This window comes from Protomyctophum bolini (genome assembly GCF_963924005.1).
Source record: "Protomyctophum bolini genome assembly, chromosome: 7".
Classification (NCBI taxonomy): Eukaryota; Metazoa; Chordata; class Actinopteri; order Myctophiformes; family Myctophidae; genus Protomyctophum; species Protomyctophum bolini.
The window spans coordinates 30168506-30192159 of NC_137868.1; the positions used below are offsets into that span (position 1 = coordinate 30168506).

Below are 23654 nucleotides of genomic sequence, written 5' to 3' on the forward strand. Positions count from 1 at the left end.
AGAGAGACACGCAGCAAAGGTCGTCATGAACGGGACTCAAACACGCAACGCACATATAGGCCAAAGCCTATATGTGGCATGCGCCTGGACCACCTGGCCAGCGTGCAACCCGATTGATTGATTGAATACTTTATTACTCAGTGTGATAGTTAGTTTGATACCTAAAGTGTGGCATATACAGTATGTGGCCTAAAGCAGTGGTTCCCAAAGTAGGGTCCGGGGACCCCTAGGGGTCCCTGAGGGAGTTCCAGGGGGTCCCAGCTAAATGATAGTTTGGAACCAAATGGACCCTTATGGGTCTGTAACTCTGAGAGTGTACAAATGGAACCAAATGGACCCGTCAAATTAAGCTTGATTTTACAAAATACATTGGGGTTCCAGAGATAGAAATGTGGGACCGTAGCCTAAGTCAGGTCAAACATGGGGTTCCTTGAAATTAAAATGGTTGAAAATCACTGCTAGAACCGTGAAAATCTTCTCTTATGGGGATCCTTGGCATATATTTTCAAATGGGGGTCCGCGGGCTAATGAGTGTCCATTTGGGGGACCTTGACATGAAAACGTTTGGGAACCACTGGCCTAAAGACTGACAAACGTGTCACATTTATATGTGAGGTAGCCTAACTGAAAATCATCAGATGCTTACCTTTCAAATCTCGTCATGACATTCAGAGCTCTCTCTGTATTGTGAATCCTTTCAAACGTGTTGTCCATGAAACTCTTCAGGATATTCTGGAAAAAAAACAATAAATTATTGAATTTACGTGAACAGAGGTATAATTATGTTAATTATAAGAGACAATCCATTATAAGAGATATACCAACTACTTAGAATAATCTGTCAATACAGATTATGAGTAAGTATTTATATATCTATGTCTCTGATTATAATCACATTTACCAATGACACGCATGTGTGATTAGCCTAGATTTTAGATAATGTAATGACATAATGTTGTGATATGGCATGTGCTATCTTTTTCCTTTTTTAATCGCTTTATTAAAAACAAAATTACCGTCACAGTACAATATTGATTTATTAGGTAAACAATATAGTAATATTTGTTTTATCCATAAAACCCAGGCCTACACCAAGCATTGTAAAACTTCTCAGGGGTGCACCTACCAACCTCCAAACAGCACCTACAGTTGGCTACGCTACAACATTCACATGATGAACTTACATGGAGTTCAGCTGTGCTTTTACAGAAATCCACATAGTCCACATCGAAATCGGTCTGTCTCTGGTCCAGGACACTGTAGTGCTTCTTCTGCATGGAAAGCACGATAGCCTGGCCCAGACACAGACACACAGACACAGACACAGACACAGACACAGAGACACACACACACACACACACACACACACACACACACACACACACACACACACACACACACACACACACACACAGTGACAAGGATCTTTTTTTAGTTTAACACTCATTTGTTATGCCTATTTAATTTCAATGAGCAGAAGTCCGTCTCGGCTGTTGATGGCTATACTACTATTGCTAGCAAAGAGAGAGCAGGATGCATACAGTAATACTGGCAGTTTTACAGTATGCTGAGCAATAAAGGAAAAACACATGGTCCCCCAGTCCCCCTTCTTAGTTATAAGTATGCATCTGATGCAATTAGACTAATCTGAGAAGAACACACACCGATATAATTTAGTAAAAAGTATGTTAATTAAATTATGGAGCAAGGGATGTCAATTGCATGCATTGAAATGGTTTTCTTGGAGTTTAATTCTGTTAAAACGTATGAGAATGTTTTATTTATCTACGGATTTTCTAAATCTATTCTAGGATGAAGCTGGTTCATGCAATATTAAGAAGAAAAAAATAAAATGACAGGTTTTAAACCTTGATTAAACGTTACCTCCCACTTTGCCTGCATATCTGAAGTCTGTCCATCCAAGGTAGCAGAAAAAAAAGTGAACATTTTTACATTCATAAATAAAATATGTGGATATGGTTAGCCATCTGGAATACTGGCTCGATATACATTCAAATTCTACTTCTATGTGAAGTGCAGCCCAATCAATGTGTTTGACTGTGTGGACATGAGCAATTATTTCCCCAAAGGTAGAAACCAACGAACCAAGACTGTAATCTGTGATGTCAAGCAGATGTGCAGCCTGGAGCTGCTCCATTAATAATTAAATAGACAACAAACGTCAGGACACGTACAGTATGCGCCCAATATTGATTTGTAATTCCACCAGCTCCTAGTATGAACCATATCTCAATCTAAAAGGTCTACTCTGCATCCCAGTATGAAAATAAAGAAATAAGTAAATAAGTAAATACTTGATCTATATAATATGTGACATATTTCTCTTGAGTCCCTGAGTTTCTGGCCATAGAAAGCAGTAGGCTTAGTTGTTGACTATAACAATGAAACTGCAACACTGGCAGCCTCTCATCTCTCACTTTGAATCACTGCAAACCATCTCACTGGATTAGAAAAGTGTATAATTCACCTGAAATTTGAGGGTGCAGATTTTGATCTACCATTGTCATAACCCATGAGGTAAATGTGCCATCCAAGGTTGAGTCAACATGCTGTTTCCACTCTGTCTTTCTCTTGTCTCTCTCTCTCAAAAGTGCTGTGCCAGTCACTCCACTCTGCTGAGATGTCAAGTTTTGTTGGTGGATAACACTCAGTTATTCCACTACCGGAGTGGCTTATTGCTGAGGTGGAGCGCAACACTTACCACCAACTCCTACTCCTAGCTAGTACTTAGTTACCCAAGCAGTACTACTCATTGTGGAGTTGGCAGTACAGTACATGCCTTGACCCCACAACATTGTAGTCCAAATGCGAGTGCTCTACTGACTGAGCTACCCGGATACCAATATACCATATAGAAATATTGATACATCTTCATTAATTAATTCATAATAAAGTTATTGAAAATGAACAAAAGTCATATCTGTCAAACAATGCTCATTGCCCCCTTTCCTTTGCATCTAAACTGAATATTCACCCACCAACAGATCAACAAGCTGAGTGACAACCCATTGCAACTCAAAACAACAAGAAAAAAACTAAACATAAAATGTTTAATTATGAAGATACAAGTTTTCTGTCCAACAGCAATGATATCTAATTGTATAGCACAGGACAGAAAATGTCTCCAAACATTTACCCACCTGAAATCTGGTGGCCATGGTCTCCAGTCCTTCTATCTTGGGGTCTTGCAGGGCAGAGTAGATAGAGATGGTGTTCAACATTTCCAGGATCTTGTTGAGTCGCCGCTGGAACGTGTCAAACTTTCCAAATATGTACATTTCACTGAAGTCAAACTGCCTTTCTGATGGGGTCTGCTCCAGTTGCACCTTGGTCTTGTGGAAAACCCGCTGGTACTCCTGGTGAACATAATTAATTAAATACTGTAACAAGCTACTGTTCTCTACTGCCATGTTCCTCCAAGCAACACTCAGCACCCACGAAAAAGCAGACAATGTTGTTTTAGTTGCATGTTTTCATTTGCAGCACATTATCGTCGGAAAATGACATTGTCAGCCCAACATTGTATCATCAATAGTGTGTGTAGAGAATATGATTACACCCTGTTGCTAACCAGTACACCTGAGAGTACACACAAACTGAACATCGTTTCATGTCATGTAATGCAACACTACAATATACAAGACAGGCGATACATTCTGTATAATCGGCTTGAATGATAAATATCAGCCATTATTTGATGTTTTTCACAACATTGGTTTCGGCAATTATGCAGCCGATGTGTGGTAAGGAATCGAGCCTTACCACTTTAGCCTGGTGTGCCTATAGTGGGCATGTCATGTTACGCAAAATGTTTCAAAATATGTAATAGCTCGGCTATTAGATCTGCTATTTTTGAACGTTTTTGAATAGGGCTTAAGTGGATAAATACCTGGTTGAGGTGGATGGCAGCTCTGAGCTTTTCTGTCACCTGCTCTTGAGGCTGGTCCCATATGGTGACAGAGTGGTTATTAGTGATGTAAGCCTTGCAGGCTGTAATCATTTGGTTGGTCACCTGAAAACATTGGAAGACCAGGTGAGTTGGGAGATTGAAGGAATTGAATTCCTCAACTCATGCAACGGACACTTACACGTAGTAGAGCCTCCGATAATCAACAAAACTCAAAAGCACAAAAGAAGTGTAAAGTGCAACGTGGAGAAGGGTACATTATTTCACTGTTTATGGCAATGCCCAGAGATCATGACGTTTTGGAAAGAAGTACTTGGTATATTATCCCAGATAATCTCAGAGGATATTCCTATTAGTCCACAACTGTGTATCTTGGGTATATTTCCTAATAACTTCTAAGTTAATAGTAAAAAGAAGAGTATGATTACTTACTCTTCTCCAGGCTAAACATACAATTGCACTCTTTTGGAAAAACCAAGACAAACCAGACATCAAGCAATGGTACAAAGAACTGTTAAATTGTCTTGCACTAGAGAAATTGACTTTAGCCATTAAAGGGAAATCTGATGACTTTCAAGAAATATGGGGACAGTTCATGCATTTTATGAAAAGCAATCCATTAGGACCTGTATTACAGTAATGTGGGGAGGAAAATGGGGACCATATCTGTTTTATTTGTTTTTGATTGTTGAGTTGCGTTTGTATTTTTATTTTTATTTATTTTTTGTTATTCGTTTTGTTATTGTATTTGTGTATCTGTCATGTTGTCACATTTTATTAACAAGAGAGCTATAACTGTAATGTTTTATATAATTGAAAAGAATGTCAAACAAAAGCACAAAAGAAATAAATTGTAGCACAATAATAGCATAATAATTGTAGCTTAATAATTGCTTCAATGTTTAATGCTTCATGCGACTATTAATATGAACCTGTAATTGCAACTGTACATGTCATAGTGTACAGAATATTGTGATCCCTACCTTAACAAATAGTGACGTGATCTTCTCAGATGTGTTGTAGTAGCGAGAAATGCTGTGGATCATCCTGATGGCATTAATCAAACCTGGGATTGCATCCACCATTGAAACCTGGGGCCAAGAAGGAAACCTTTAATCACATGTCCCTGTTCTGGGGCGAACATTTGTTGAAAACAGCTAATCTATAATCTTGCGAAGTGATGTGATTTAGTGTAGAGGGGGAAAAAGGGAGGAGGTGCAGCTGGTCAATGAAGTATAAGGTATAAGTGGTTAAGGAAAACATGCTTTCTTATTTAACAAAGACATACAGTACATTACAGCCATGCACACATGGAGTTCCATAACAACTATTCTTTCTATAATATGTTTATTTTAATAATAAATAGTTTCGTGACACGCCATTTTATTATGCACCAGTTTGATATGGACGCAGTCATTTACTGCATGCATGCAGTCATTTCCTATTGCTTATAATTCAATGAAATTATCCATATTTAAAGCATGTATGTATCTCACAGGGTCACTGCTGTACAGTGGGTCACAGAACTTCTCCAGGGTGTAAAGGTACTCACAGGGTCACTGTTGTACAGTGGGTCACAGAACTTCTCCAGCGTGTAAAGGTACTTCACATTGTCTTTGGCCTCATTGGCCGAGTCAGTGATTCTTGTGTCCAGCTCGCGCCACGACTGGACAGAGGAGAGAGAAAACACCAGCTCTTAATATCTGTTATTATAAGTCAGTCACATTCAAATGTAAAATGTAATGTAGAAATAGAGATTAGTACAGACAGAAGATCAAAATAAACCAAAAGTCATCTTGTCATGACTATGAGAGAAACAATGAATGTGAATTAAAATAAAAAGGCAATATGAAGCAGGCGCAGCATACTGTATATTTTGGTTTGTTGTTACGCAGGAGGTCACAGCAGTTTCTAACCTTGATGAGTTTGGACTTGGCTAAAATTAGGACACCTAGCACAGCCTTAACATCAGGGGTTTTGAGCTGGTCCACTAGATAGTTGAAGCGGGACATTCGTTTCTTCCAGTGATCCAGCTCAGCACGAGGGCCCAGGTCATCTGCCTCCTTTCTTAACTGGTCACTCTCAGCCAGGACCTGGTGGAGTTACAAAACCACTTTTGTTCAGGATGTGTATCCGATAGCCTGGACTAACTAGCTTTGAGAAGTGTGTGTGTGTGTGTGTGTGTGTGTGTGTGTGTGTGTGTGTGTGTGTGTGTGTGTGTGTGTGTGTGTGTGCGCGCGCGTGCATGCTCACACTATTACATATCATCCTTACATCATGTCCTTCTTGTTTGTGTATCTATGCTTGTCTGTATATGTTGAGTATGAACCAAGACAAATTCCTATCAACTTGTTGACATGGCAAATAAATTATTGAATCTTGAATCAAAGACTTGGAGTACAATGGAGCGGGAAAACAAAATCTGTTATTACATTGGCTTCATCTTACTTGTTCTATCTGTTTTATCCAGATTTTCATACAGGCCTCTATCTTCTCTATGGTCTCTGTGCTATTGGCTGCTGCCTTGTAGTCTGATGGAGTCTTCATGGTTTGGAGGTCCAGTGTGTCACACTTTTTCAGGTTTACCTGGATGAAAACAAGATACTGTAAATATTTTTTATACTGTAATCTTTTTTTGCATGCATATACCGTGTTTCTCGATGGTAAATGTGTTGTAGGTAGAGTATATGGCTGCTTCACCTTCTCCTGAAGGCTCTCCTGTGCCCCTGCCAGGACAGACACAAAACTGTCCAAGGAGGCTATGAAGTCCTGTTTTACAGCTTGGGCCTGGGGGCTGGCCAGCTCTCCCCAGCCATGGTTGGTCCTCTTCAGCGTGGGGATGAAGATGTCGGACAACAGCTGCTCCACACTCTTCAACAGACCCACCTCTGCAGTATCCAACATGTTGAAGTTCACTTCCTGGAAAATGACAAAAGTTTGTCATCATTGTGCAGAAAGAAATCCTGCTAGAAATGATGCTAAATAAATATTAACATTGGACATTGATTTCTTTTTGGAAGCCTCATTTCCTTCAATGATAAAAAATGTAGGCCGAGAGCAAAACATGACAAGTACACTCCCACAGCTGTGGGGTGTACAGACTAGAAGTTATCATACACGTATACATGGGTTACAGCATGTGACATAAATAAATGAACACCCTTTGTCAGGGTTCAGAAGTTCAAGTCAGTGGAAGATAATGGACACTTCCATTATCACAGCAGACATACAGTAATTACAGTACATGGCCTAAGCAAGTAGATTCAGACATATAGTACATGGTAAATGATTAAATGTTATGCTTGCATGTGAATTTTATTTCACATGCACTCTATTGGGTGGAAAGACAGTTAATATAGATTAGCTTTAATTTGTATGTCACATTGGAAATTCCCAATGGGACAAGCAAGAGATACAAACTTTCTTCTGAAATAGAATGAAATTGTGTTTCTATCATGTACAGATTAATTAAACAAACTCTTTAAATATAATTGCGACCTTAGGTCGTCTTACTGTTATTATTATAAAAACAATTATAAATATGGCAATATGAAATAATGTCAGACAAATTAAAATGCCTGCAAATAGTGAGCCGAGGCTATTCTGATCACAACGTAGACAAACAATCATCATGTTCTTCTTTCCTGCCTTGCTGTGACTGCTTACTGGGAAGATACCCTGTAATCAGTGATGGTGATTATCTTCATAGATAACAGCGGGTGATAAGTGGGGATCAATAAGCCAGAACTGCCAGGAGCGATTAAACACTAATGGTGCTTTACCATCCAGCCTAACGGTAGCACCTATGGAAAATCACCGCCAAAGGAATGGCAATTACTGAACAATTTAGTCTTTATGTCAATTCCAAATTCACACATATGCCAGTGGGCCGCTTCCTTTCACCTGACAGTGAGGAGTGTGTGTAACGCATGCAGAGGAACACATTGCTCTTAGTTTTGTCATTAGGCATCGCTGCAGCGACAGTTTAACCTTTCAGCCCGGCTTCCCACTCCGACTGAACACGGCCAATTAAATTGTGTTTGTTGAAGTGACCGGCCAAGCCTGATAAAGCGTATTCAAAACCCTAGTCTCTGCAGTGGTAGACAGGAATAAGTTTACATGATCTTTTTTGTCCTGATGCATATCATTTCTTCGGGAACAGACCCCCATTCAGAAACACCGCCATTCAGAAACACCGCCATTCATGAAGAAACAGCTCCACCTACTGAAATCCTATGTTTCATACATTCAGTTGAATGTATGGCTACATCATGTTTTCTTCATTCTCTGGGGTGAGAAAATATATAATACAGAAAGCTAGGCTTTGAAATGGGTGAAATGGGTAAATAAAGCTCTCTCTCATACTATCTTTCTTTCAGAAAGAAAATTAATAAAAGAAAGCTCAAAACAAACAGTAAAACGTTCTACATAAAATTGTAGAAAAAGTCAACCTTCTCTCACCCTATGTATATTTTCAGATGTGGTAGCCCTGGAAGTGTTGGCTCTGGTGAAGAAAACACACACTCCAGTCAGAGCAACATCTCTCCCCTCTGTCACAAACACTTTCGCTTTTTTAATGCGACCACTCTGCTGGGACGGGGGCTGGACAGCGGCCTGGGATGGAGCAGGTGTTGCTGCCACTGTAGCAGCAACTGAAATGGGAAATAGACAAATATTAGATTCTGAAATCCTCTTACGGCACACCTGTAAGCGGCTTAGTCTGCTGTGGCTCAGTCTGGGAAATATTCATGTGAAAAGGCACCAAATCAGAAAATCCTTGGGCTTCATGCTGCAGGCCAGTTGCTGGGAAAAGGTTAAAACAAAGCACTGGGCCAAAGCTCTTTGGAAAGCAAACGCATGCTTTAAAGCTCCTAAAGCTTAGGAGTAAGGATGAAAAGAAAATACAAGTGAGATGCCCTATAGAGATGTCACAAGTTCAACTCACAATGAGCCCAGGCTTGTACAGTATGTACAGTAGAGGGAGAGATAATCTAGAGCTCATGACTCAATCAAACGGGCAAGAGGTGATATCTATCTAGATTTCCTCTGAAATCAAGAGAGGGAATGTCCAGTTAGATTTTTAGTTTGATTAGGTATCGGTTTATAATCACTTTATCTCCACATACAGTACCTGCGTCCAGCTGCTCAACCTCCTGGTAGTAAAACATCAGGTGAGGAAGGCCGTCCGTCACAAAGAACTGTTCCATACGGTCGATCTGCTCAAGCAAAAGGAAAACGTTTTAATCACAATCAGCGCATTCATGTTGTCGCTGTTGGACAGAAACCTTGTATCTCAATGTTTCATCTTTGTATGTATATTTCATAAATCATTGCCCTATTTTATACTTTGCATACTGTACCTCATATGCGAAAGCAGTGTAAATTGCAGGCTATACAAGCTCACAGCACATCGCGGTGTGATGTAAGCATATAGATCTGCTATTTTTGCTATGTTTGAAAGGAATTTAATCACATGCCCAAAATAGGGACACAAGTGGTTAAGTCTTACTTGGGGTTTTATAAATGTTCAATTAAACCTTGTATGTTTTGAACATACAAGGTTTATACCAACAGTGATATTTTAACAGACACACCTTTGAGAACAAGAACGTGCACGCTCGCGCACACCACACAGTCACACAGTCACACAGTCACACACACACACACAGTCACACACACACACACACACACACACACACACACACACACACACACACACACACACTACCTGATTCCCTTCCAGTATGGCATCCTCCACATCTGCTTTGTCAAGCCCCAGGCACGATGCCACGATGCTGAGGACATAGTCATGTCTTCCATCTAGTTGTGATCGTTTCGCCTCTCGCTCCTCCTTCAACTTTTGCTAAATAAAATGCATTGTAAACACAGGACATTCAGTTTTAATTTCATTTGTCAAAGTGTAGCCTACACTTTCAATTATTTCACTGTAATTCCTAATTTTTGTCTTTTCTGGTCTGGCAATCTACATTTCCTTGTAGTTCCAATAAACACCTGCACTTAATTTGCACTCCGTCCCTCCGTCCGGACACTTTTCTAGTTCAATTATCCAATTCCTCCTGTCCTGATGTCCTGTTATGATATGATGGATGTGTGATGTCACCACAAACATTACCTACAAGCTTACAGTGGTATTCAAAAAACACAGGCTTTTGTTCACATACTTTGCTGTTTGGTATGCCTGATGAGAGAAGCTCTCCTGCATTCCTTGCAGCTTTGGGCTCTGACATCACTTGAAATGATAAATCTAAAGAACTACCGGTGTAACCAAAGTAAAACAAAAAATATCCAAGTGTATGCCTCCAAAAAAGGTATTCCATACAGGACCAGTAGCATAAGGGGTTATATTCCTTAGTGATTCAATCATTAAAATCCACAAGTCCAGTGGAGGACCAGTGAAGTCATCATCCAGATTTGGAGATGCAGCTCTCTGCTTCATATAACCTTTCTAGACACCCAATGAGCCTCAATTGCTACAGATATAGAAGAACCCAGCCAGACTACACAGAATACCGTGTCATAGACCATGCTTGTGTCTAAGATATAGGGGCAGTAAAATAAGACACAATAGATGTTGCCAGGTTCCGCTGCTTGGTAACAGAGGAACAAGCCTAGCCAACACATTACAGGATAGTTTATGTTGGCTTTGGTGTGGCAGATGTACACTGCATTTAAAGCTCAGCCTCTCACGCTTATCCTCACTTGAGCAATTTAAATAGCAGAGAACAGGGAACGGTCGATGAGTTAAAAATAACCTTTGACGTCACTTTGACCAGAACATTTCTGAAAAGGTGCCAATGACGTGGAAGTAACAACCATTTTCACAACAATGCCGGAAGTGTCTACCAGCATTTCTAAAACCATTAGTACAATTTGTTTCATTAGGCAGGGCTGGGAGATAAAACAACTTGTTAATGAAATATGATCCTTCAGGTTTTAGTATTTTACCTTCATGATTGATGAAACACTGTAATGAATTTAATGCATGAGCAAACAAGCAAGAATGTGCATAGAATTTTAAGAAAGAGAGAGGGATGGAGTTAATATGAGAGATTAATTAGACAGAGAGACACTGAAGATATGGATAAGACAGCTGAAAAGATATACACAGTGCATGTATTAAATAGATAAAGTCAGAGAAGCACTGATAAAAGAAGAGCATGGTACACCACATGGGTCTTTTTTTACACCCTCTGAGGCTGAGCTCTGGGCTGGCCATACCGTGTATATTCCAGGGGGTATAAAAGAGCGACAGATGTAAGGGAGAGGTGGAGAGAAAAAGGTTGCTATTGTAACAGGCAGCACAGACCACTGGCACTGATTGGATTGAATCCCCACTGCGACAAAAAAGGAACATGCTAAAAGATGTAGGCACTCAGTGGTAGTGCCGTGTTAGAGCACTCTCTGGACCACAGCATTCGCTCAATTGTTTGTGGTGAATTATGGGTAAATTGGGCATGGGCATCAGGAAGATAAGTGATTCCATATTTCCTGCAGGTGCCTGCCAGCAAGCCCTGACAGGACAGAGAGCAAACACAGCTATTGACCCACAGGTCTGGACAGAGGGCACTAACATGCACACTGCGAGTGTCAGCACGAGGCAGTTAGGAGAGCGACCTGGTAATGAATCATCATACCCACCTAGCCTGCAGTACTCAATAGGGAGAGATAGAAAGGCGTGTGTGCGTGCATGCAAGCACTCGTGCACAACTCAACTGCACACAAGCACTCGTGCACACTAATAGATACCCTGCCAAGCTAACAGTTGCTGGGGTGACCAACCATATCACACCCACTACCTCTCTTCTGGTGTGTGTGCATGTGTGTGCATATGTGTGTGTGTGTGTGTGTGTGTGTGTGTGTGTGTGTGTGTGTGTGTGAATGCGTGCGTGCGTGAGCTTTTCAACTTGAGTAAACAACCAAGTCACACACAACACCTAAGACCTAAGTCTTAGGACAGAAACACACAACAAGCCACTATTGAGTGTTTGTCTCATACAAAATGACAGCTAGTCATATACAACTAAACTAAACAACATAGAGGTGGTTTCTCATGTGACCACGCAGAGTCAGAGCCACAAAAGGGGCATTGCCAATACAGAAAGACAGACATGTGCACAAGACACATCACTAGTCGCACGCACGCCAAGAGCCACAGCTAAAGTGTACAAACCATAGTGGTTAAGTGTGTAATAGTTAAATGAACATGTTCAGTGTGTTAGTGGGCAATATTGATTTTGTGACACCTTATGATGTACTAGTAGTGTAGTGTATGCAAATTGTTGTTCTGCTCATCCCATGATGGATTTGTAATTAGGGAAATGAATGATGAGTGAAAGAAAACTATATAAAACTATATGAATGCTGAATAAAAGTATTTAATCCATTTTAATTCAACCCCTGTAAAATGTAATCAAAAGACACAGGTGAAGCCAGCATGGTAGATCAGATACGTTTCTCAGGCTTGCTGATTGGCCATTTAAATTCAAAGCACAATATGAAAGCAAATAAAGTTTGGCATTCACACCCAGACTTGACATTGCACATATGACATTATGGCAGCACAGGAGCAAAAAGAGCGATCAAACATTGGTTAATGATGACAACATCAACAGGACAAACAATGACAAAATAATGTATGACATTGACTTACCCAGATGACCCTCTTAACTGTTCGCTTCCAGAGCTGTGTGCTGAATGATCGGTACATGACAACTAGTACTCATATGTCTCGTTCAAGCAACTTATCTCTATCTCTTTTTCCCTCTATATACTGATATGTTCTACACAAACAAGTGCCCAAGAGTAAGAGGTATTGTCCAAATCAAACAGTAAGCGGTGGCCAGTAAGCCACTGAAAGCCAACTGACTTTAAACACAATGACAAAAGAAATGATACAGAGTTACAGACACCTCAGGGATCAAGAATCCCAGACCAGGATAGAGTAACAGCTTAAACAGAAGCAGAATTAGTCCTCACAGTGTTATCCACCGTGTTTCTAAGTGGTCAAGGAATGATAATCAAATATGAAATAATCAAATATTTTATTGAAGACAAAACATTTGTTCTCATGATATAGCACACAATGCTTTGTAGTGTGTGTGTGTGTGTGTATGTGTATGTGTATGTGTGCGCACGCGTGCGTGTGTGTGCACCTGAGCATGTTTGTTTTCTTGACCGGACTGTCAAGAAAGCATTGATTGCCCCAATTCTCCCAGGATTCTATGGCCCTATATTCCCATGACGCTATTTTGTACCGGGTTATAATTTCTCAAGGTCCTATCTATGTTCCCCAGCTGTATGTAGCACTTACTGTAATGGAATGGAACATAACAAACGGTCCTGTGTTACCAGGGTCCTGTGTTCCATAGCTTTACGTATGCTCTCTCCTAGGGGTACCCAGTCTTATAAAGCATAATAGCATCATCACCTCATCATCATCAGCATATAGAAGTGTCTATTTGTACGTCTCTAAATGTTTTGATGAATTGAACATGGTGGACCCTGTTGTAAACAAGTGTAATGCTTAATTGGGTCGTCCACTCACAGTTAACAGTCTTTGTATTGAGTTTGTGCTTGAAATGTACTGTAATTCTGCTGTTAATAAATATTTCAATCAATCAATCACATAACGGAAATAAGATTATAAGATGTTCCACAGGAACTCAAAGGGGGGTTCTCCATGTCCATCCATTTACTTCAATAGAGAGGCAGATGCTCTTCCATCCATTCCAAAGGGGGGCACTAAACTTTACTCAAACACCTATGGTACTGCTGGGTCAATCCTAGCGTTGGTCCATAGCCCTAATGCCCTTTGCTGCTGTTGCATTAAGGCTCTGCCACTCTTTGCTTCTAGCCCTCGCATGAAATGCAGACTAGCCTCTCCTCTGTAGCGGAAATATAAAAAACGTTTTACCTACTCACCAATACAAAGGCGGTTTGTGTAATTAGAAAGGGCCAGAAAGGGATTGTTTTTCCACCAGAAAATAAAAATACTTTTTTACTCCACTGCGCCCTACCGATATTGCCAAGATTTTCCTTCCAGAGAAAAGAAATCCCTTTCTGGCCAAAAAGTGCATTTTATGTGGTGGAGGGCTCAGAGTGCGTCCACTAAGGGCTTTCTAATTACACAAACCGCCTTTGTATTGGTGAGTAGGTAAAAATAATAATTATATTTGCGCTACAGACGAGCGAGCGTAGGAAGAGAACAGTTCCATAGCTCTAATGAAGGCATTAGAGCTATGGACCAGAGCTAGGTCAATCCCATCACATACCACTTCCGCTATTTCCAGCGACAGCTTTCCCCACAATAACAGAAAATGGAAAATACACTAGTATAGAGCTCTAAAGGATGGGCTGGACGGGTGGTTAACTTCTTGCATTGTTTTAAACTCACACAAGTGTAATATGTATGGCCCAGGCCGGCTTAGCGGTCCGGGCACATAGGCAGGTAATCCAGCCTGACAGTGTGTTGCGGGTTCGAGTCCCGATCCTGATAACCTTTGCTGCGTGTCTTCCACCCCATATCTCATTTACCAGTAAGACGCCTGAGGTCGAGAAGCGACCTCGAGGTCGTGTGCATGCATCCGCCTCGTTGACGGCAGACTGCTGGGCGAGCGCTGGCGCTTTGGCATGGCGGGGGGGTCAGATCAACATATGGAATGTCAGAACAGGTCAGCTCCATATACAGTATATGGAGATACGGGGACAGTTTCTTGCGTGTACAGGGTTTGATGAGGGCCCAGGTAGGCCGGGTCTTAATTTCCGGGCCTGTTGAGAACTCTAGTTTTCGCCGGCTGCCGGACGCTGCTGAACTAATAACTTTGGGGCAGGCCCGTTTGAAATTTGAATGGACAGGTATAAGTCAAAAGGGAGACATCGAAGAGGAAGGATCAACATATGGAATGTCAATTTACAATTTAGCAGACGCTTAATCCAGAGCGATTTACATTAAGCAATAACAAAAATCATGGCATACATCACATATATAAAAAGTAGTTATCATGAAACATGATGTCACAAGACCGGGCCACCATATATGGTGCCCGACACACTAACTGACGGGAAATGCTCGATTCCATAGTTAACTGCAATAATACTAAAATAATTAAAACTAAAAGGGCCCTCCCTGAGGATCTATGGGATCTAGCTGGTTCATTCCTTAAAAGCCAAGTGAGTGAGAATGACTGGCTTATCAGATTGGGGTACCTCAGGGGTTTTGCAGAATGGTAAAAAGGAACGGTCCCAAATTCTAGGATCTGGCTAAGATATGTATGCACTTAATTTAGGAGAGAATATCTCAACTGTTCTTGGCTAATATGACCGCCGCGAACAACTTGGGAACTATGGCTAGCTATCCGGGACGAAATACCTGAAAATGACTACACCCTATTTAAAATGACCGCTAGTTGAAACATGGCTCTAACTTCTAAACCGTTGGAGCTACAGATTTTCTGAGATGCTCAAAATGTTCAGAATACTCAATAGACCATATTCACACGGCGGTCATCTTTCCACAAGTTAATGGCAGGGTGGAAACTAGCCACAATTTGCCATTGACCGCCCATACATCTAAACCGACAAAATCTAATTGTATTCAATTATGTCAAACTCACCAACATTGCAGCTGTACAAAAAGCTTGAATGATGCTCTTTGCAAAGTGTTTGTTTCATAAGAATCCAACATAGACATGTTGTGAGCCACTTTATATCAAGAAATTCCTTGCTTGCAGGTGATTTTTTTCTAAGTGTCCGAGTTTGGAAGCGCTCCCTTTCAGTAACGCAGCATCCTACTGCCTCCTGCATTATGTGTAAATTCAAAACAGGTGGTACGCAGGGCCGTTGAGTGATTATTCAATGAGCGCTTCCAAACTCCAATACTTAGAAAGAAATCACCTGCAAGGAATTTCTTGACATAAAGTAGCTCATAACATGGATTTTTATGAAACAAACACTTTGCAGATAGAAAGAGGATAATGAAAGCTTTTCGTACAGCTGCAATGTTGGTGAGTTTAATACATAATTCAATACAATTAGATTGGACTATGTCGGTTTGGATGTACAGTATGGGCGGTCATTGGCAAATTGTGGCTAGTTTCCACCCTGCCATTAACTTGTAAAAAGCCGTGTGCATATGGTCTATTGAGTATTCAAAGATGAGTATTCTGAACATTTTCAGCATCTCAGAAAATCTGTAGTTCCAACAGAAGTTGTGTTTCAACTAGCGGCCATTTTAAATAGGGTGTGGTTATTTTCAGGTATTTCGTCCCGGATAGAGAATTAGCCATAGTTCCCAAGTTGTTTGTGGCGGTCATATTAGCCAAGAACAGTTGAGATATTCTCTCCTAAATGAAGTGCATACATATCTTAGCCTGGTCCTCTCTACTAGATGACTGTTGCATGACTGTTGCATGAAGCCAGTGGTGGAAAGTAACTCAATACATTATACTTCTACTCCACTACTTCTCAGAGGTATTGTACTTCTTAGAAGTATTGTATGTTTTAATTCCACTAAAAAAAATTGAAAACATTAGTTAAAAGTTACTTTGAAGATTTAGATTATACTACAAAAAAGCACTTAATCCCTTTATCTATTCGAAAATAGCTGATCTACAAACTCACAAACCACCCACTACGATGCGTTGTGAGCTTGTAGATCAGACATTTTGAAAAAACTTTAGTACTTTTACACTGGTACTTTAAGTACTATATTTTGATGCCGAGTTCAATTTTGAATGCAGCTATTTTACTTATAGAAGAGAGTATTTCATTTCTACATTGTGGTATTTAATTGTCACTTTTACTTAAAGGTCTGGTGGTGACACACACACATACTATATAGTTTTTCAAGCACCTGGAGACTGGAATACAAAGTGTCATCATCTATGCAGTAGTCTTGCGTAGCCTCCCACAATTTTCAATATAGCATTCAGAGATTGTGGAATAGTTGTCTGGCTACGCAAAACTATCTATGCAGTAGCACTGTAGTTAGAATCATTTACCCTACTGTCTTGAAAACTTAATAAAAGGCTTGGTCTGCATTGTAGGCCAGTATAATACTGACGTCTAGGTCAAAATGAAACCTTTTGTTCAAAAGGTGCTGCATATCTGGGCCTTCGTTGTTTAATTCCAGTCACATTAATGATGAATCACACTTTGAATCACAAGCGATAAAGAAGAAGTCATGCAGAGAGAGGCAAGCAGTGGAGCAAGCCCTCTGCTCTGTAACTTCAGATCTCTTAGCTCACCTTACCTTGTTTAGATAGTCTGGTTTAAAGTGTTGCATCGTCGCCACCCCTCAACAAAGCAGATCCTTTTTAAGCTGTTCTGGGCTCTTAAATGGCATTACTATTCATGAGATTCAAGAAATCCTGCTCGGTATAAAAGAAGAGTTGAGACAGAGGACAACTGGCTGAGAAAGAGGACAACAAGCCGTCATCGACCCCGTCAGAAACGTTACTACCCTGAAATTATAAGATTGCTGATGCTCAAAATGGGAACCGCAAACTACGTATCACGGTGTTGGATGACCACATGTCCGCTAGGCAATTATGAAGGTAATGCTATCACCTTACAAGTCTATTAGAATAGTGTGACTGATAGACAGAAGAGGAAGCCGGGGAGGTAGATAGGATAGGTATACAGTGTTACAGTTTCAGTTAGCTCTGGTCCATAGTTTTAGGAGTTCTTCTAACGCTATGGACCGGCCTAATACAGCTACAATAGAGGGAGCAACAACAATGATCTGGTAACACGTATCCACCTATTCAACAAACTGTAAATTGTCGCACATGCACACACACACACACACACACACGCACACACACACGCACACACACACGCACACACACGCACACACACGCACACACACACACGCGAGAGAGAGAGAGAGAAGGAGGCCACCCGTTGCCAATTAAAATCAAATTCCATCAGACTTTACAGGAACATCTTGTAGATGATCAGACATGGCTGGCCCCATGAGGGTCTACAAGATGGCTTGATAGCAGAAAATGATTGCAAAGGTTTGCATTTGAAAGCAGCTAGGTCATACATTTTTCACCGTGCCATGACTGATTTTCTATGGTGAACTGTCTGGTTGGAGAACTGCCATGAAATAGGAGACCTGTTGTGAATTATGGATGAGGGGGGAGACTAGAGAGAGAACGAGAGAGAGAGGGGGGGGGGGGGGTGCTCGCATAACAACAAGGGGAAAACAGCAGAGCACTTCAACTTATGGAACGTGAGGCTTGGGTGATTGCACAATATGAGGGGGTTTGGCATTCTCCCTAATTATGACCCCTCACATTACACAACCTCACACTCTCATGCACACACATTTACTCGCATCGTCGATGCACGACGTACACAGTACACACATTGATGCACACACATTCCCGTGCATTACACACCAACATGTATCAGTCAAACTCTCCTCTTAATTTATTGGTGATGTGAGAGATTCATATAAGGACTATGTGATGCTGAAAGGCACCTAGATTGCTCTTATGTCTATCTTAAATGGGTCTTTATTAGTTGTAACTAAATGTTCACTTTTAGCTCATTATTTTGCATTGCTGAGTTGCATTAGAGTGCTGCTCTGCCATCGTTGGTTCTAATCACTTAGAGCTCTGGGCTGAGGCTCTATTTTCATTTAATCTTTCATTGGCTCATCTTGTAAGGTGCAGTACAAGTCATTTTATATTATATATATATTATATATTATATATATATTATATTTTTAAAGTAATGCCTCTGAGCAGTTTGGTTTGTTCTTAATTTCATTGGTATGAATGAAAAGGTGACTGCATGTGGCCGCCCACAGATAATGGGTACATTTTCTGGTTCAGACTGGTTACGGCTAGCCTAGGTTACTGCTATCAAAGGTGGATGTAGACCACTAAATAAATAAACCATTGTATATTCTACAAGTCCACAATGTCCAACCTTGCCTTGGAACAACTCCAATGCTGCAGGAGTGGTACAATAATAGCACTGCAAGCCTGTAAGGTTTAATGGTATCACATCACTGGTTTTTGGCTACAGGTCAACTGTTTTGTGTTAATGTACTTGCCCAGAAGAAGGTACATACTTTTTTTTTTTTGCAATTCTACAGAATCTTTTCATTCCATGTTAAATGCTTATTGTAATACTTCATACTTATCTTAAATTATATTTGCACTTAAACAGATTAGTCTGAATTAAGCAAAATTGCTATGCTGTTAATGTCATTGCTAATGCCATTGATTTACTTAATAAAAACAGACATTAAAGTGCAATAAAATACATCTAAGTGGTGAGCAAGACAGATAAGCGGTTGAAGATGGATGGTTGGATGCATGGTGAGCAAGCATCGTGTTTTGAAAGCCTACTAGGTTAGTGATTAATATAGAAATACTGCCATCTACTGGAGTTCAGTTAATACCACATCAGCTACATTTTTGACCACTGTGACTGAATATAAAGGCAAGCAAGATGAACAAATTCCTATTATACCGGTAGTTGTATTAGTTGCATGGGGAACCCAGACCTAGGCTAGGCTACTGAAAGGATCAGAGTCATTATGGATCAAATAGTAATCTCAGCAAGGCCGACGGCTTCTCAGTTAAAGTGGGTGACAATATTATCACAAAAAAAGACAATATTACCTATACCTACTGTAGGTTCCATCCTGGAGGCAAAATAAAATGTCTAAAAAAAGGTCAACCAAATTACAGAATTCCTGTACAGGATCTCCTCACTGGTCAGCAAAAAGACCCTAACAGGAGCCCTCATACAAGGTTTCTTCGACTATACGCATGCACCTCATGGTATTGGTACCACAGCACATCAAGGACAAGGTTCCTTAAAACAAGGCTCCAGACATTCCAAAACAAACTGGTCAGGCTACCACTTGGCCTTACTCCAGAACCCACCTGACCTCACCCCTGCCCATTTTGATAGGCTGGAATGGCTTAGGGTTGACAACAGAGTAGGCCCTACAGCAACTTGCCTGGTCTACAAGATTCGCTACACCACTAAGATATACCCTGTCAAAATACTTTCTTATTAATGTCAATGAAGTCCACCATCACAACACCAGAGGGAGTTCCACAAACCACATTCAACCCAGATTCGGCTCAAAGGGGTTAAATACATTTTACTCCTATGCTACTAATATGTGGATCACCCTACCAACTCCCTAGACTCCTTCAAAAATGCTCTCAAGGAAACCCCCCCCCCCCCCCCCCCCCCCAAACAATTGTATTGACCTGGACTTTTTGTATTTGTATTGACCCATTTGTATTGACCTATACTTTTCCTTTTTTTAACATCAATTATGTGGTCATTATTTAAACTTAAAAAAAATATATAAATATAGCCTAATAGCCACTACTATGTATATTCACAGATTTGCACACATTTTATTTCTACAAGCTCATATGCAGCACGAATTGGTCAACAGGTTTTTGCCTCTCACATCATGAGAGGCAAAATACAATAATAATTCAAGGCAAGCCCTACAGCAGGGAACCGAAAGTACTTGTTAATGTAGCGTTGCTGAATGCATTGCAAAATCAATTTATTGTTGCTCCAATGGCATTCATTCAGTGCATGACCAACACAAAGTGGACTATATAAGGTTGTAGCCTAGTCAGTATAAGTGTCAGTAAGCTTACTGAAACTGAAGGCACTGGTGCAAGACAAACGACAACAATTAATTACAAGTTACAACGATTAGTATTTGCTAAAATTATAACATCACGAATGAAAACAGTCAAACCTGCATCTCCTTGATTGACTCGACCGGGGCAGTGGCCTGGATGTTCCTGTTTCTGTAGCTGGCTTTCGCAGACCGAGAGCTGAAAGACATGATCAAACATTCCACCACAGAAGACTTTCTTTCTTTAATCACCATGCACTAGTGTCTGTGTTTTTCCTTTAAATAATAGTTGGCGTTTCTGAAAGCTCTGAAAATCCTTCTGTAGTGTAGGTGTGCTGTCCAGGCTAAATCCAGTGACCTAGCCTATGCCTCAGCTAATAATGACTATAGGATAGGGGAAAACAAACAACTTTCCCCAACAATAAATGTTGTTAGCCGTTTCCAAGGCAACGCGAACCATGACTTTTGGGCTAGGGGGGGCGGGGGAGAGTTAACTCAACCAGTGAACCGCTGTAACCACACGACATCACAATGTGAGCTGCCTGCTGGCATTTAGGCTAAAAGCAGAACTTGGAAAGGAATTCAATTGTAGTCCAAAAGAAAAGCTAAATTGATAAGCAAAATCGTTGTGCTATATTCGAATGACCAGCACAACAAACTGATACTGATTTTATTTTCTGTAATATGGATAGTGTGTGTGCGTCACAGTGCGTGTGTGTGTATTCGGGTAAATGTAGCCCCGGTGACGGGTAGACGTTTAGTTACCCGAATACACATACACACACACACTAACGCGCACGCGCACACGGCCCGAGAGAAGGCAGTCGTTCGAAGCAACCTATAGATGGCAGCAGTGCGTCACAACAAGGAATTGCATTAAATGTTAAAATGTTTGTAGTAGCGCTCTGCGTGCAAAACTACTCACCCAATAACTGCGACTTTTTCTCATCCATTGAAGGTTCTGGCAGAAAACATGTAAGTTATTCTTAATCTTATTTAAGTGAAATAGCTCCACTTTTCCACGATATTCACACGGACAATTCATTCTCTACAGGCAGCATTCACAGCATACAACTTCGCTCAATTAGCACATAGGGGGGCACACAATTAAAGACGGGTGTGATTCTGAATCATGATATATTGATATTACCCCGCATAAACCTCATAAACGGAACGCACCTTAGTTCTCGTCGTTCCTGTATTTGTGTGTGTGTATTTCCCCTCACTTACAGTATATGTCCCCCCCCCCTTTCACCTCCTTTATGGTGATTAAAGCCACGAGGTTACGGGTATTTTACAATGGCTGGGGGCGTCTACCCTCCCAGCCATTGTAAAATACCCGGTAAGCTGGGGCCGCGAGTGGCTTATTGCTTTTCTAAAACGGTTACAAACATAGCAATATTAACCTAATAAAACTATTAAATTCACAAAAGTACCCACGCTTTGCGCCACCAGAGTGAGCCACATCACTTCCTTGTTTTGCTGCTAGTAGGCTACGGGAGAATAGCGGTTGATGTCTTTACGGGGCCGCCTGGAGCCACACATTCAGTTATATGAGCCGGGCGGTGCTTAGACGCCCGCACGGCATGGGTTTGCAAGGCAATCAAGTGCTCCCCTTCCCCAGGGGGGGGGGGGGGGGGGGAGAGAGAGTGTGCGAGTGAGTGAGTGAGTGAGAGTGAGTGAGTGAGTGAGAGAATCAGACTGTCTCTGTTGCTGTCTTCTGGCCTGTGAGTTCCCTCTAGGCAGCGCTGCGTGCTACCACGAGTCACAGTCAGCAGCATCAGTGAGTCTCAAGGTCCTCAGGCCTGATCTTATACACATCCTCAATGAGTTATTCACCTGGTCCTTATACCGCTTCTTGGGGCCACCTGCCAGGCACTGACCATGGTGTAACTGACTAATACTACAGTACTCTGCAGGGCAGTCGGTCTTGAGGATCCGCATCAGATGTCCGAGTCAGCGCAGTTGGTGCTGGGTGATTACAGACTGGGGCTCCTTATGGATAAAATGGGTAACACAAGGGAAGAAGACATTGAAGAGCACAGGTAGTTAGGTAAAGTTAGCTTAGTTGTGGCAAATCTGCAAAATAAATGCTTACCACTAGCTTTCTTCACAGATGTGTTCATAAAGGTGTCTACTATCACAGAATAATGTGTTCCAACCCAACTCCCTTGGGAAACTTTGTGACAGCTGCTGAAAGTTGGGGTACCATTATCAACCAATATAAGGCAAATAATTCCAAATTTCATTGGAAACTTTGATGATGGAGAGGGCCACTATATTTCAAACTCACTCCAGAGGCCCACAATGCCCCCCCCCCCCCCCCCCCGTATAGGGCCTTAGTCCTACTCCTCCTCCCAGCCAACACTCCCCACTGACAGGTAGTTACCCCCCCTTTGATTTACATCAAAAGGGCATGTAAGCTCAAACACACAATTCAACATTTTGGTTTTAAGATGTTTTGACAGCAGGAACTAATTTGACCCCTCAGTATTAGGATGTATTAGGATGTTGATATTCATTCATCAGCCAACACTCCCCACTGACAGGTGTCTCATTTCTCATGTCATAATATTCTTTTTGGAAAATTATGGTCCCATTTATTACAAAAATGACCATAAAGTCGCGTATGTTCTGAGGGGCGTGGCTACCGTTACAGTCTATGATCGGGAGCCACCCCCCGTTCGAGTCAAAATAAAAGCCAACGAAGAAGAAGGGGGGAAGTCCCGCCTCGTTGTCTGGGCCAGCCAATGGCCAGCTGGGCCCAAACGGATCTAGAAAGATGGCGATTTACAATTCAAGGACTGACTGGCTTCATTTTACGTCCATATCAGACCCGGCGAACGCTTTGTCCAATTTTTTTTACAGTCTATGGCTCAAACCCACAATTCAACATTTTGGTTTTAAGATGTTGATATTCATTTTGTATTAATCCTTAGAAAGCATGAGTGTCTATTTCAAACAAAGTGTTTTTTGACTGGGGGGTCATATTCCTTGTCTTACTTCTGTGCATAATACAGGGAAAGATGCAGACTCCAATGGTCACATGGCCGGGCCAATGGGCCATCA

The 23654-nt window shown here is 41.2% G+C and overlaps 1 protein-coding gene across 1 annotated transcript in view; it reads right to left on the reverse strand.

Moving 5' to 3' along the window:
• Window positions 1–20795, reverse strand: part of dnah5 (dynein, axonemal, heavy chain 5) — a gene marked incomplete at its 5' end in the record, with an annotated part of 130147 nt that extends 109352 nt beyond the window's left edge. Inside the window, 14 exons of the mRNA XM_080768878.1 lie at window positions 647–732; window positions 1185–1292; window positions 1885–1911; window positions 3162–3377; window positions 3911–4033; window positions 4912–5019; window positions 5481–5594; window positions 5845–6021; window positions 6377–6514; window positions 6629–6847; window positions 8390–8568; window positions 9060–9144; window positions 9657–9791; window positions 20706–20795. Coding sequence (XP_080625004.1) covers window positions 647–732; window positions 1185–1292; window positions 1885–1911; window positions 3162–3377; window positions 3911–4033; window positions 4912–5019; window positions 5481–5594; window positions 5845–6021; window positions 6377–6514; window positions 6629–6847; window positions 8390–8568; window positions 9060–9144; window positions 9657–9791; window positions 20706–20795 — 1805 coding nt within the window. The remainder of the gene's footprint in view (window positions 1–646; window positions 733–1184; window positions 1293–1884; window positions 1912–3161; window positions 3378–3910; window positions 4034–4911; window positions 5020–5480; window positions 5595–5844; window positions 6022–6376; window positions 6515–6628; window positions 6848–8389; window positions 8569–9059; window positions 9145–9656; window positions 9792–20705) is intronic.
• Window positions 20796–23654: the final 2859 nt, after the last annotated feature.